Source organism: Pleurodeles waltl, chromosome 3_2 (assembly GCF_031143425.1).
Source record: "Pleurodeles waltl isolate 20211129_DDA chromosome 3_2, aPleWal1.hap1.20221129, whole genome shotgun sequence".
NCBI lineage: Eukaryota > Metazoa > Chordata > Amphibia > Caudata > Salamandridae > Pleurodeles > Pleurodeles waltl.
The window spans coordinates 31,133,182-31,148,259 of NC_090441.1; the positions used below are offsets into that span (position 1 = coordinate 31,133,182).

Here is a 15,078-nt window from a genome sequence, read left to right on the forward strand (position 1 = left end):
CTTGGGAAGATAGGGAAAACCCACTCTAAACCCAGGGTCCTACAGACCAATCTCACCAATCAACTGCAATGCTAAAATGTACTGTAAAGTATTGGCCAGTGGCTTAGGCAGGGTACTCTCGTCTTTGGTCTCATGATGAAAGCATGTTTTTTGTTCCATCCCGGGGCACAATAGACCACGTTCGGAGGGTGATTACATTGCTTGATATTTCCAAAGCTACTGAAACAGAAATGAGCCTGATATTGTTAGATTCTGAAAAAACATTCGATTGTTTCTCATGGGGCTATTTATGGGCAGTCCTCGAGTGGCAGGGTTTCAGACCAGGCTTCATCCAGGCTATAAAGGCATTATATCAAACCCCAAGCTCCAAATTCCGCATTCTGGGTTATGAGTCGGAGAAAATTTCGATCACAAGAGGAACCGGGCAGAGATGCCCATGCTCTCCGTTATTATTTGCCCTCTATATTAACCCCTTTATCTCTCTGCTAGAAAGGAACTCTAGAATTCCCCCAGTGGTAGTGAATCTAGCTAACAACAAGGCTCTCACCTACATGGATGATATAGTGGTGATAACTGCTAACCCCTCTGGAGGAAGCTGTGTATCTGGGAGTACGAATTACGTCTAGGATAGATGATCACTTGGTTAACTTGAATCTGGCTCCTCTTATAACTCAAATAGGGCAGGATCTTAGGTGAATTAACTGCCTATGTTGGTCATTGATAGGAAGGTGTAACATCTTGAAAATTATATTTTTGCCCAAGCTCCTGTATCTATATAGAGCTGTTCCTCTGGAATTTAGTAGGATCTGGCTGGCTAGATTTGAGAGTGTATGTGAGTTCAAAAAGCCAAGAAGGGCTTCTAGGTTTATAGTATTGCCCAAGGATCGTAGGGGTTGGGCGGTCATGAACCTTACATTGTATTATTGGTCCTGTGTGCTTCAACATCTGGGTATTGGTCCTGGATAAAGCAGGGAATTTGTCACGGGCAGAATCACCATCAATTTATGAGCTAATATTGGGTCTGGGCGCCAAGGGCTTGCTAGGGAAAAATATTGAACCCAGCTATCACAAGAAAACAAACTTTAAGGTTTTACAAGGGGCATTTAAGGTGTGGCAATTTGTCAAAAGATCAATCAGACTCCAGAAACTTAGTAGACACCTCTCCGGGGGTCCCCTGTACTACATGAGATATTTCATGATGCAGTAGGATGACAGTGGATGCAGAAAAGGGTTAGGCTACTTGGGGATCTTTTTGTGGAGGGGAAATGCTTTCCTTCAGCAACCTCCAAGAAATGTTTGATCTGGTTTAGGGCAGATTCTTCTTAATTTCTCCAGATTCTGGATTTTTTTTTATTAAGTTGGATCAGACTCAATTTTCACCTGACCGGGTCCCTTTAGTCAATGCTGTTGATTTAAAATAAAAAAGATTGGGACACACTATTCATTGTTATTAGAAGGATAACGCGATGATCTGGTGCTTCAAAATTCTAAATGGGTAAGCAGATTTGGGACTGAAGTGTTACTTCTCCAGGAGTCATTTGATCTTGGGAGTAGAGTATTGATCACAGTGAGGCTAAAGAGCCAGCATTATAAAAACAGTATTCAATATTTATTATACACTGGTGCCGGAGATCTGACAGTAGATGTTAACGATGTGGGCGGATCAAGCGGACATTGTGTATATATTTTTGCGTGCTCTACTCGGGCTCTTTATTTTTTTTAAAGATATTGGCTCTGTTATTGTCATGGCTATAGGGAAACCAGTGCAAATTACTGCTTCAATTATGTTATTAGTGGTAGTCAAGGATCTACCTGACACAAACATGTTGTACAAAGAATCATATTTTGTATTTATTGCAATGTCAGTGGCTCTAACGTGCATTGCATGAGCCTGGTTAAAACCAGATCCCCCTACATTTGCAAAACGCAGGTCTAGAATATTATCAATTTTCTATCTGGAGATTAATTTGTATAGATGTAAGGGACCGAGGGCTCAGAAATGGGGGAGATTTGGTCTCCTAACACTAGGTGACCAAGAGGGTATAAATTAGGGGAATTTAGGTGTGTTGTTTTTTTTATAATTTTTTTGTTTTTACAATGTTTGGGGGCGAAATTGAAGATTGTTGACTATGGTTTGGAGAAATCTGAGATGAGAGGTAGAATATCATTTTGTTTAGTGTTCAGATGAATAGTTGAATCATCTGAGATAGATATTGGTATGTTTGTCTAATCCCAATTGCAACACTGTGTGTTGTTTACTATGCACTTACTAACCTAAAGGGTCGCTTTTCATATAAAAAAAAAACAGAAGATTCAGAGGATACTCTTGAGGCCTTGCCTATCGCCAATAGCAGCACTTATAACCCTTACAACAGTTCACACTGCCTTTTCACACCTCAGTAGAACTTGGTGGTGGAAGAGGCCTCTGACAGTACCAGGGGGTCCTTCTCCCTGTAGTAGCTGCGGCCATGCCACTTTGATTTCCTCTACCATGGTAATGCGTGACCAGTTGGGGGTCAAATCAGTTTTCTCCTACCTGGCGTCCATGCTATAACCCCACACTAGTAGGTGCTGCAGCTTATGTAACAAGCTTATGCCCTCTACTTCTCATGGAGCTGTTATTGATCAAACTTCAGCAGATAACGCCCCCATCCTTTGTGCAGAACGTTCAGTCGCTGCTGCTGCTAGCGGGACTTTGACTGGTTCTAGAAGCAGAGAAGTGCACAAGATGCTGATTCTGTTGATTTTGCGGTGCCCAGAAAAGATGGAAGCCTCTGGCAGAATCTGGACCTTTGACTTCTGATCAACTTCCTTTGGAATGATACTGTCAATATGTTGAATTTGGAACATGTTCTTTCCACCCTGGATCCAGATGACTGGATGCTGTCCGTATACTATCAGGATGTGTACTTTCATGTTCTCATCCTGCATTCCCAAACATATGTTCTGTGGTTTATGGTGAGGTGAGAGCACTTCCGAGTTTGCCGTTCTACATTGTAAACTTACCTGAGGTGTGTACAAGGGTGATCCATTCGGACATCATCCGTATTTTTGAGGAGTTAACCTAGAACCTTCAACGGTGGCTTAAGGATACCTGTTGGACCAGCAGCAGACTATTCTTCCTATCCCACCGTGAACTCACAGTAGTAACTTCTGTATTGTTTCTGGGTTGGAGGGGTCATCTGGGAGAAAATAAAAATTAGGAGCCTGTAATATCCTGCAGAGCTAAAGTTCCACATCATTTCCACATCAATGAGGTTTGCACTATTTGGTTGACTCTGAAGGCTTTGCTTCCATCCACTAAGGGGAATGCATCTCATGTCTTAACGGACGACACAGGAGCCTTGTGGGATCACAGATCCTGGCTCTGCTGCTTCTCTGAAAAAGGCTGGGAGTTCTGGGGTTCACACCTACTGGTTCCATTTGGTGGGTTCTCTGAACACCAGGCTGAGCAAGCTGAAAAGATTTCAACTACTGGACCATGAAAGTACTCTTCATTCGGAAGTGATCCTAGGCATATTTACCCCATGTCGGACATTCCTTAGTTGGATCTTTTCACACCCTCGAGAACACAGTGTTGCTATTATTGTGCATTGGAGTTTCTGCCAAGATGTTGCCAGGAAAATGCACTCCTAAAACTTTAGCCCTTCCAACCTCTGCGTCTCTTGCCTTGAGTTCTGAAGATCAGGCAGACTGGGATGATATCATTGTGGTAGCTCTAAATTGGGCAGGAGAGTGTGTCTCATTAAGCTATTGAGTCTGAATATTCGCCCCTAAAATCTGGCTACCTTTTTAAGAGTACCTCCTGTCTCAGCAACAATGCAGGGTCGTGCACAAGAATCTCCACAACCTACACCACCATTCACGGAGATTGAGCAACTCAAACTGAGGGGTCACCTAGTGCAACAGTGGATGTTATCCTTCAGGCTAGTCTCCCATCTAACAAATCTATTTATTCTAGTTGTTGAGTGAAGGCCTGGTATAGGGCACGTTTTGTTAGTTGTACTCGTTCTGGCCCTGCAAAGTTTTTAGTGACCACTTGCTAAAGTTTGTTTGTTGGTGCTTTAGACCTTTCTTCATTGGCCTGATTGACCTTCTTTATTCACGTTACCAGTTGTCGCCCCAACCCTGCTTCATCATGCCTTATTTGGACTTTAATCTGGCCCTTATGTTCTTAAAGTGCACAGCTTTTGAGCCTATGCCCATTTGTTCTGAGATTACTAACCATCAAGACAGTTATTTCTGCACACCCTGTGAGTAGACTGCAGGCAGTTGCTTTCCCTGCCTTTTCCGCTCCTCCTTACCGCACTGAGGAGGAGAGTCTTCACTGTCTGGGCCCAAAACGAGCTCTTAACTTTTGCATTAATCTCATGAAGGAGCACGAGATAGATGACCAGCTTCTTATGATCTTTGCTGATGAGCAGAAATGAAAGGCAGGCCAGGAGTGATCCTTGTTCACATGACTCATCCCGTACAGGGAGACATTATGATCCTCATTACGACCCTGGCGGTCCGAACCCCCTCCATAACAGTACCCCCCTTCCCCACCCCACCCTTCCATAACAGCACCTCCCACACCACCCTCCCTGCATACATACACACCCACAGGTGCCCCGCATACACTCATTCACCAACACTTACACGCATTCACTCACAAGCATACATACACTCTTTCATTCACTCGCACGCATACATGCACTCATTCACTCGCACGCATACATGCACTCATTCACTCGCACGCATACATGCACTCATTCACTCACACGCATACATGCACTCATTCACTGACACACTCATTCACTCACACGCATACACACACTCATTCACTCACACGCATACACACACTCATTCACTCACACACACTCATTCACTCACACACACTTTCATTCACACACACTCATTCACTCACACGCACTCATTCACTCATTCACTCACACACTCATTCACTCACACACTCATTCACTCACACACTCATTCACTCACACACTCATTCACTCACACACTCATTCACTCACACACTCATTCACTCACACGCACTCATTCACTCACACGCACTCATTCACTCACACGCACTCATTCACTCACACGCACTCATTCACTCACACGCACTCATTCACTCACACGCACTCATTCATTCATTCACTCACACGCACTCATTCATTCATTCACTCACACGCACTCATTCATTCATTCACTCACACGCACTCATTCATTCATTCACACACACTCATTCACTCGCACGCACTCATTCATTCATTCACTCGCACGCACTCATTCATTCATTCACTCGCACGCACTCATTCATTCATTCACACACACTCATTCATTCACTCGCACGCACTCATTCATTCATTCACTCGCACGCACTCATTCATTCATTCACTCGCACGCACTCATTCATTCACTCGCACGCACTCATTCATTCACTCGCACGCACTCATTCATTCACTCGCACGCACTCATTCATTCATTCACTCACACGCACTCATTCACTCACACGCACTCATTCACTCACACGCACTCATTCACTCACACGCACTCATTCACTCACTCATTCACTCACTCATTCACTCACACGCACTCATTCATTCACTCATTCACTCACACGCACTCATTCATTCACTCATGCACTCACACGCACTCATTCATTCACTCACATGCACTCATTCACTCATTCACTCACACGCACTCATTCACTCATTCACTCACACGCACTCATTCACTCACACGCATACACTCACTTCAACAATCATACACCCATACACACACCCATACACACACACACGCAGACACAGCACCTCCCACCCTCCTCCCCTGTCGGACGATCGACTTACCTTGTCCGGCGAGGAGGTCGTCTGCCAGGGACCGGGAACAGGCGCTTCCAGCGCCCGCCATCAGGACACCGTCATGCCATATTACTGTGCGGAGTCCTTTTGGTGTGGCAGTGATGGCGATGGAACCGCCTCTCTGCCTCCGACCGCCAGTACGCCTGCTGGAGGATTTCCACCCAAATTGTGGCTGAAATCCTTCAGTACTCGTAATATGGCAGTTGGAAGACCGCCAGCTCTGCCAGTCTTCTGACACCTGTGGTTTTTGCGGTCTTAGGAAATGACCGCTAAAGTCATAATGAGGGCCTATATACCCAGTTAAAAAAAATAAAAAAGAACTGGAGGTCCACTGCTAGTTCCAAGGCCACCACATCAGCATTAATGAGAAGTAGACATCTGCCATGTAGCTACCTTGTGGTCATTACCGGGCATCACCTTCTAAACAATCAAACCCACAAGAAAGGCAGTTTCTCCTGCCAGTCCAGGACTTCCTGGTGTAGGTCCACTCCTCTGACCCTCCACCTTTTGTGAGTTATTGCCTTGGTATCTGTTCAAGAGGTGAGGAATCTTTGGTTAAAAGCATCTATCTTAAAATGTTACTCACCTTCACTAACAATCTTTGTGGCAAATACTCGCACGTATGGCAGATTGCTCACCTTTATTCCTATTTGTTCTTTGGAGTGGACTTAGTCCCAAGATAGATTTCACACACTGACATTCTTCCAGTTTGTTGTGAGTGAGCCATATTTGAAGATTAGGGATAGTTCAAAGTTAAACTGATGTAATCATGCTGGGATGATGCTTACGTACTGCTCCACGACGTCCTTTCCAAAGATGGAGTGAGGTTGCATCAGTGCCTGATTGCACTACCTGCTTGTGCGCAGGAGCTGTTCCTATTAATATATTTTGGACCAAGTGGGGCACTTCAGGTCATTAAAAAATGGAGGATTCTGCAGTTAGAGTATTCACCTGAAAGAGCATTCTAAGGTAACTAACTTGTTCATCTTCCCAATGGCTTACATCTCATTGAGATTGGTGGAGTCATAGAAAAGTTGCACCTATCTGCACCTGGACGGATGACCGCTGCCTCATCCTTCCCTGCCCAAAACCGTGTTTGTCTGTAAATGCATGCATCTACATCCTCATCACTTTAACAAAAGGATTGCCATCTAGTATCTATTGGTCTATTAGTTCAGCTTCTGATAAACCAATTGCCAACTAGCCTCCATTGGTCTTTTAGTTCAGCTTCTGATAAAACCATCTTCCTAACTAAAAATAGGGTCTGTTGAAATGGGGCAATTACTGTTCTTCAGCAAACAAAAGGCAACTCTGTGCCTTTTCTGTTACAATTCTTTAACTCTGCACTGAATCCCTGAATGAGCGGCCAGATAGTGGTTGGTTTGTGGCGTTCCAGCACTGTGCAGCCTCTTTGCTGTTAATTGCTCAGCCAGGAGCACACATCTCTGCACAGCAAAAGGGGCAATTGTATTGATAGCAACACCTTTCTTAGTGCGCCGAATGCTGCCTGTTGGCATTTACCACTAGTGGGGCGGCATGTCTCGTCTGAGCTGCTACTAGCACTCTGAAAAGGGCTCCCATTGAAACAAATACTTCCTAAGGAATATTTTTCCCAGAACATTGCTACTTAAGTAAGCAACAAGAAAGAATCTATACTGTCTGTGTTATTTGGATTAGTTCAGATATGACTTTTTGTAGCTTTATTACCTGATTTACTGTGTAAAAGTGTTCCCTATGTTTGCTACTACTGAGCTTCTCATCCAGAATTAAAGGTAAATAAAACATAATCTTTAACCCTGGACCTTTCTGAATGTTTTGTGATATAGAGACTTTTCTAGGCTAACATAATCAACATTATGCTTTCTAAATATTTGTTTTCCTTTGACTAGGCACAGGAGGATGCTGAAAAGCTTCGTTCTGTTGTAATGCCTTTGGAAAGGGAGATTGTGACTTTGAAAGAAAAACTAAGCAGTGCTGAAGAAAGGATAAAAGATCTTGAGGCATCAAAGGTCAGGCAGATTTCCGATGGTATTTGTTTGATTTATTTTCTGTCTGTGTTTGTTCAAAGACTTTCCCATGCCTCTTGACCAATTTCATTGGAAATCTATGTTTGTTATGATGAGGTTTCCAGCAACTGCTAACTACCATCTTCCTCAGAAGAATATCAGTTTTTATGCTATACTATTTCTGTGTTATGTTTACAGTACTCCACACCTGCTTTATTTTTCTTTGTTACAAATATTGCATTGGATATGATGGCAATAGAATTTTATGTATCACAAAACCTCCAGATGCTAAAGAAGCAATGTAGGAAGTTGGCTCTGTATATACTATCTCAAAGTGAGAGATAGTGTGCACAGAGTCCAAGGGTTCCCCTTAGAGGTTGATAGTGGCAAAAGTAGATAATAATAATGCTCTATTTTGTGGTACTGTGGTTGAGCAGTAGGCTTATCAGAGGGTGGTGTTAAGCATTTGTTGTACACACACAGGCAATAAATGAGGAACACACACTCAGAGACTTAACTCCAGGCCAATAGTTTTTTATATAGAAAAATATTGTTTCTTAATTTATTTTAGAACCACAAGATTCAAGATTTGAAGTAAATACATAAAATGCAAGGTACTCCACACAGGTAAGTAAGGAACTTTGAATTAAAGCAGTAGTACACACATTATGGGTTAAAATGGCAATAATCTATTTTAAAAGTGGACATAGTGCAAAAATCAACAGTTCTTGGGGGAGGTAAGTTTAGTTAGTTTTTGCAGGTAAGTAAAGCACTTACACAGTCAGTCTCCTGGGCATAGGCAGCCCACTGTTTGGGATTCAAGGAAAGGCCCCAAAGTCACTGCACCAGCAACACAGGGTGCAGAGGTCAAATTAGGGCCCAGAACACATAGGCGCCTATGGAGAACAGGGGTGCTACGGTTCCGGTCTGCTGGCAGGTAAGTACCCTCGTCCTCTGGGAGCAGACCAGGGGGGTTTTGTTTAGCACTGGGGAGGACACAAACAGGCACATAAAACACACCCTCAGCGGCCGGGTGCAGTGGTTAAAGTTGGCGTCGGGTTTGCTATTGAAAGCAATGGAGGGACCCGCGGGACACTTAAGGGATGCAGGCAGGGCACAGGGGTGCTTCTCGGGACAGCCACCGACTGGGCTAGGAAGAAGGCCACCTGCTGGTCACTCCTGCACTAGAGGTTGGTTCCTCTCGGTCCTGGGGGCTGCGGGTGCAGTGCTTGGTCCAGGCATCGGGTTCCTTGTTACCAGGCAGTCGCGGTCAGGGGGAGCCTCTGGATCCTCTCTGCAGGCGTCGTCGTGGGGGTGCAGGGGGGTCACCTCAGGTTACTCACGTAGTCACAGTCGCCTGGGAGTCCTCTCTGCAGTGTTGGTTCTCTGGAGCTTGAGCAGGGGGCGTTGGGTGCAGAGTGTGAAGTCTCATGCTTCCGGCGGGAAGAGTGAGTTCTTTAAAAGTTGCTTCTTTGTTGCAAAGATGTTGCTGTTGTTGAACAGTGCCGTTGTTCTCAGGAGTTTCTTGGTACTTCGGGTTCAGGGCAGTCCTCAGAGGTCGCTGGTCCCTGTCGGATGCATCGCTGTGCAGGTTCTTTGAGTCTGGAGACAGGCCGGTAGGGCTGGGGCCAAGTCAGTTGTCGTCTCCGTCTGTAGTGTAGCCATTTTTAATATAGCTTCATGCACGTTAGTTTAACATACTAGGCCGCTGTGCACTTTGCCCTAGATACATTTTATTTAGCCTCGTACTGTTATTTTACAATAACCAGTTTTACTGTCTTGTTTTAATTTCCTTCTATCACGCTGTTTAGCTTAGTTCAGCACTGTGTTCTTAAATAATTCTTGATCACCCTGTGCTTCAGTCAAGGCTACAGTCTGGTACATTGCCGGTAAACGTGGTAGAAATTTAGTCTCCAGTATTCGTAGAAAATACTCATCCTTACGTAGGGACATTTTCTTAGAACATCTGCGTGTTGGTTATAAAAACACTTCCTAGTCCTAGTACACGTCAGAGGGAGACTCCGCCAGGAACCTACAACTAGATGCTGACTGCCCCGTTGCAGATGCTGATGTAAATGACAGGCCTTTGCTCAGGTATGAGGGTTGATGTCCTCCCGGGGGAACCTGAAAGGCAGGCTTAGAGCATAACATGCTGTGCTCGAAATATAACTTAGAGAGAACATAACCTAGCGGCACTATGATAGCTTTATTCTTGTGCTTCACTCTCATCGTCACTATTTTAATCCTACTGTGTTGTGTAGTTCTGGTTATTGCAGCTCACGCTTTGCTATCTAAAATGCAGTCGTTTTATTAAACCAATCTTTAAAACTTAAACTGCCTTTGTCATTTCTATGTGAGACAGTACTGTGAATGAGAGAACCGGTTGGGACCTGAGTGACCACGACTTCCCTGGGAAGTGCTAAGATGTCATGCGCTCGGCTACCCAATTGTCTCTTCCCTTTGGGAAAGATGAGGCACTGCTAGTTAGCCTGAGCAAAACCTGGATTTAGAGTGACCGTGGGTCAGACTTAGTCCCCCACACTGTGAACGATCTTGCAGCTCAAAATCCAGTAGTCTCATTAGGATAATGAGAGCCTACGTGACATAGCGCCGCCAACGTTTGGTCAGGCTCTAATTTTCGGGTCAACCGATATATCTCGGTCTCATATAATATAATGACTCCTCAGTTCCGTACACGGAGATGTCCGTGGTACTAAGGATTTCCACCACCATAGCATAGGTAACCCTATTTTACAGCGGGTGGTTGTTCAAGCTTGAACCTTAAAAGGAAAAAAGACCCTGTCTTGGTGTGCCTTCTCTGAACCTTTAGTGCTTTATAATGGCAAATCCCCAGGCTGTACAAATAGCTCTTAATATGAGACAACCACTTACGACACATTTATTAGCACATGGACTTACAGCACAGGGAGGCCCAATCACATTTGTGGTGGGCAGTACAGGGCGTACGCACACTTAGAGATACTTCTATCTTATCAAGAACATAATAATTGGCTTGATGGCGCCCTACCCCATACAATATTACCAGTAAGGTTAGGACACTAAGTAATGAAGGTCTTCCCTGGCCTTTATTGGCCACATATATACCTCATCCTGCGGTTGCGAACATGGCGGTGGCTGAGGTTCGACACTTGTATACTGAATTAACAGCAATATATAGACGATCGGTACAATTTGTGATGCAGACACTAAATACAAACCCAGCGCGTGCTGCTCCAGCACAGCCACATGCAGTAACACCAGGTATAAATCCGGTGCCTGTACACTCTATTATGGGTAAGGTCCCAGCAAAACGAGAGGAGACTCTGTTTTGGCTGGCATAAAAAAATTAATGCACTGGAGGCGGTATTTCCCCATACGGGACCTCAGGATAAACATAGAATATTAACTATGTGCTTGCCCTTTGGGATGGTTCCTACAGTTGAACAGTGTAATACATGGGGCACGGTATTTGCCACGCTGTATCCGACTGCACACAGTACACCGACACTAGCCAACCTACTGGAAGTGCTTAAACAAATACAAGATGAATACGGGGCTGCCCGACCTTAGATTTAGGAATGCAACTGATGGGCAACTTTGCCACGGTTTCTTCAATTATCCTAAGTAATCTTAAAGAGGAAGCAGTTGCACTTCCAGTGTGCATGTGTCTTCGTGACGTTCCGCAACAAGATCAGGAGCGGGAACTGCCTAAAATAATAGCGGAAACATATTCCAGTATCGTTCGAGGTAGCCTTGGGGCTAGACCACAAAAACCTCAATTTCAGGGTAAAATTAATGTAGAGAATACTAAACAACAACCTGAGCGTAATAAGAAGCACTGGGAGAAAAAACAACAAACACCTAAAAAAGAAAGGGGGGAATCTCCACGCACGGAGACCCCACAGAATAGGTATAATCTTAGAAATAGAGAGAATGTAAAAACGCCTGATAGATATCAAAATACTGATACACGCCAATCTCGTTCCTTTCAGGACTCATCGGAAAAGAGAAATGAGAGAGGTGGGCGATCAGAGCGGAGAACTGAGTACATGAAACCGAGACAGGAATCACAACGCTCTTCGGAGGTTTCTGTTAAGAAGGAAGAGCAACCAGTACATCAAAAACAACAGTTTAAAAAGAAAAAAGTGGCAGCAGTCTCAGTTAGACATGCCACTCAGGAAGAGGGTTCTCTTGAAGAACAAGAACTGAGCTCTAGCACTGCTAGACAGCAAGACAGAGGTCACAATAGTTCTCCGGAATCTTCTAGAGCATCTGGATGTGAACGCAACTGATTACTTGATACAAGTAGAAACAGCAGATATGCGTGTCTCCGAACCCGATAGGGTGTATAGAGTACCTCTACAATTGGAAGGAGACATTGAACGCACCATACATGCAATCTTCTGGGATCGTGTAGTTAAGATATATGACATTTTGCTGGCCGAACAAGATTAGCCATCTGATTTTGTCCGCACCTGCCCTGCTGGGGAGGAGGTTATTAAACCTTCCTTTTCGCCCCTTGTTCCTGAGGAACTCGCTGAGTCCTATTCTATTGAATGGGCTCTTGCACAGGCACCTGCGTTATATAGAAATCACGTTGGGTGGGACAGGGATTCTCCATACCATGTAATTCCCATTAAAGGTGAACCGCAGCCACAACCGTAGTATCCCATAAAACATGAAGCAAGGGCACCAGTGAGAGAAATACTTACGCAATTAGAATATCAGGGAGTGATTGAACCCTGTGTCTCGCCAATGAATAATCCCTTATTCCCTGTAGCTAAACTGGACCATTCATATAGAATAGTCTTAGACTACAGACATTCAAACGGACATACACGTACATATGCTATACAAAATTCGCATAGCACTGTACTAATGAGAAACATTGTGCGGGAAAAAAAATAAAACGACTTTGGATATCTTGAATGGATTCTTCTGCCAGAATAAAGCACCTGAAAGCAGAGATTTAACAAGCTTTAGCGCACTAGGCTTTCGGAAAAAAATTCTGTCGTTTGCCTCAGGGGTATAAGAACAGCCCAGGTCTGTTTTCAGCTTGTGTGACTGCTATCTTACACGCGATAGACCCTGAAGCATTGTCATATGTGGACGATATATAACTCACGGATGACGAGATACTACAACATTTAAGACGGGTAGCCCGCATCGTTGTAGGGTTTGCCGAACTCCGGTACAAATTTAACTTCAAAAAATCAAAAATTGCCTTCCTCAGCGTCCTGTTCCCTTCATTCGACAGCTCATATCCCAGTAAGAGCCTAGCGCCACAAATTTTAGAAAAATGTGCACAATTGCAACCTCCAAATACGATTTAAAAATTGCAATCATTGTTGGGCTTTTTAAATTTTGGCAGAACATACATTCCTGATTATGCTACGCGCATAAAACCTTTATATGAATTAATACGTCCTGATTTTTCAGGCAAATTCTGGACAATTGAACATACACATACTCTTCGAGAGTTACAGGCTGATATGCTAGCAGCAAAACATTTACACACACAGGTCATTAAGACGCATTTGGTCATCAGGGTGATAGCTGGGGCCATTGGGTTTACTTATGTCACATTTAATGAAGGTGAGACAGTCCCGATAGCATACAAGTCACACTTGTATTCCGCTGTGAACAACGCTTTGCACCCACAGAGAAAATTCTCACTGCTATCCAGATGGCTGTTATTAAAGAAAGACCCCTTGCCCAAGGAAAACGCATTATTGTCGTTTCTCCTATTCCAGCCCTGGAGGCTGTTACAAAGGATAGCGTCCCGAACGCAAAAGCACTTCACCCACGATGGATACAATGGGCTGCGTCTTTAACAGTCACTGATGTAGACTACATTTTTGACCCAAAATTACAAACTCAGGAATTTTTACAATATGAAGTTGAATATCCAGTTCCTGCTGACACATTGCCTATTGAGCGATATCAAGTAGTCATGTACACCGATGGCTCTGCGCAACCAGCGATTGGAACAAAACATCAGTACTCTGCTGCATGTGCGATTGTGAGCGGCTATATGGATGGGGAGAAATTCTGTCCCCAACATACCTATACACATACCTTAGGGGATTGTACAGCACAATTGGCTGAGCTAAAAGCTCTACTAATGGCTCTAGAACATACAGATCCGACAGTTCACACTGATTGTTTGTGATTCTTATTATTGCGTCCAGTCTTTTAATGAATACCTACATTACTGGTGCTTGAATGGGTTCAGAGATTCGAAAGGCAACACCATAAAACATAGACTACTGTGAGGGAAGGTAGCAGACCTGAAAGAGACGCTACCCAAAGTCCATGTTGTGCATACACTTGGACACCAGCGTGTTGGAATACACGTAGCTGGAAACACATTGGCTGATGAAGCCGCAAAGCCCTGCTTTTGCCTCAAGGGCATTCAGGGACACCATGGCTTTGTTGGGGGTCCAGCTCCAGTACTCGTCTCCATTTCATCCCGAGGGAAATTCTGTCGTGGAGCGATTAAACCGCGATTTAAAGCAATCCTTAACAGCCAGAGTCTTAGGTACGGGTCGTAGTTGGCTAACCCACCTGTATGGAGTTCAGAGAGCACTAAATAACCTGCCTAGAAGGTCCCTGGGGGGGGTCGTACTTCATATGAGTGCCTGTTAGGAACACAAATGTTTGTTCAGGATCTTGATGGTCCTGGTGTGGAGGCGGCGGAAACACGTTTTGACATAAATGATCGTGTCACTGTTTTACAGGAATTATAGCAGTTCCATGAAGATAACTCTTCTAAAAGTGCTGCCTCCACAGTAATCAAGGATCTGCCTGTAACACCTACCGGCTGGATTCCCAGGGTTGGGGGATCTTGTGCGTTAAAAGGTCGCAGTGAAAAAAGAAGTTGGCCCTTCTTATCGTGCACCAGTCCCTGTGTTGGGGATACACGGAACCAGAACTGTTATTCTACCCCCATTGCCAGGTGCCAAAGAAAATCGCATTGTTTCTATTGACAATGTCAAGTTACAACATGTGGACGATTCTACACAGCCGACCAAGAGGAACATCCAGTAGTTCCCGAATCCCTCTCACTACTGGAGAAGAAGTTCTGCTTCAAGTTGTCTATACCAACACTGTTGCCTCTCCGAGCTTGGGGAGGGTGGATGATGATTTCGCATTAGTTCCACTAACAACGAGAAATTTAGAAACGTTTGATCAAGTCACCATGACTACAAACGTGACGGATGGTG

General features: G+C 44.4%; 1 protein-coding gene across 3 annotated transcripts in view; it reads left to right on the forward strand.

The window, feature by feature from the left end:
• RABEP1 (rabaptin, RAB GTPase binding effector protein 1) overlaps positions 1-15,078 on the forward strand; it is a 749,444-nt gene that overhangs the window by 245,783 nt on the left and 488,583 nt on the right. For all 3 annotated transcript variants that reach the window (XM_069226667.1, XM_069226669.1, XM_069226668.1), the window contains exon 5: positions 7,736-7,855. In XM_069226667.1, coding sequence (XP_069082768.1) covers positions 7,736-7,855 — 120 coding nt within the window. The remainder of the gene's footprint in view (positions 1-7,735; positions 7,856-15,078) is intronic.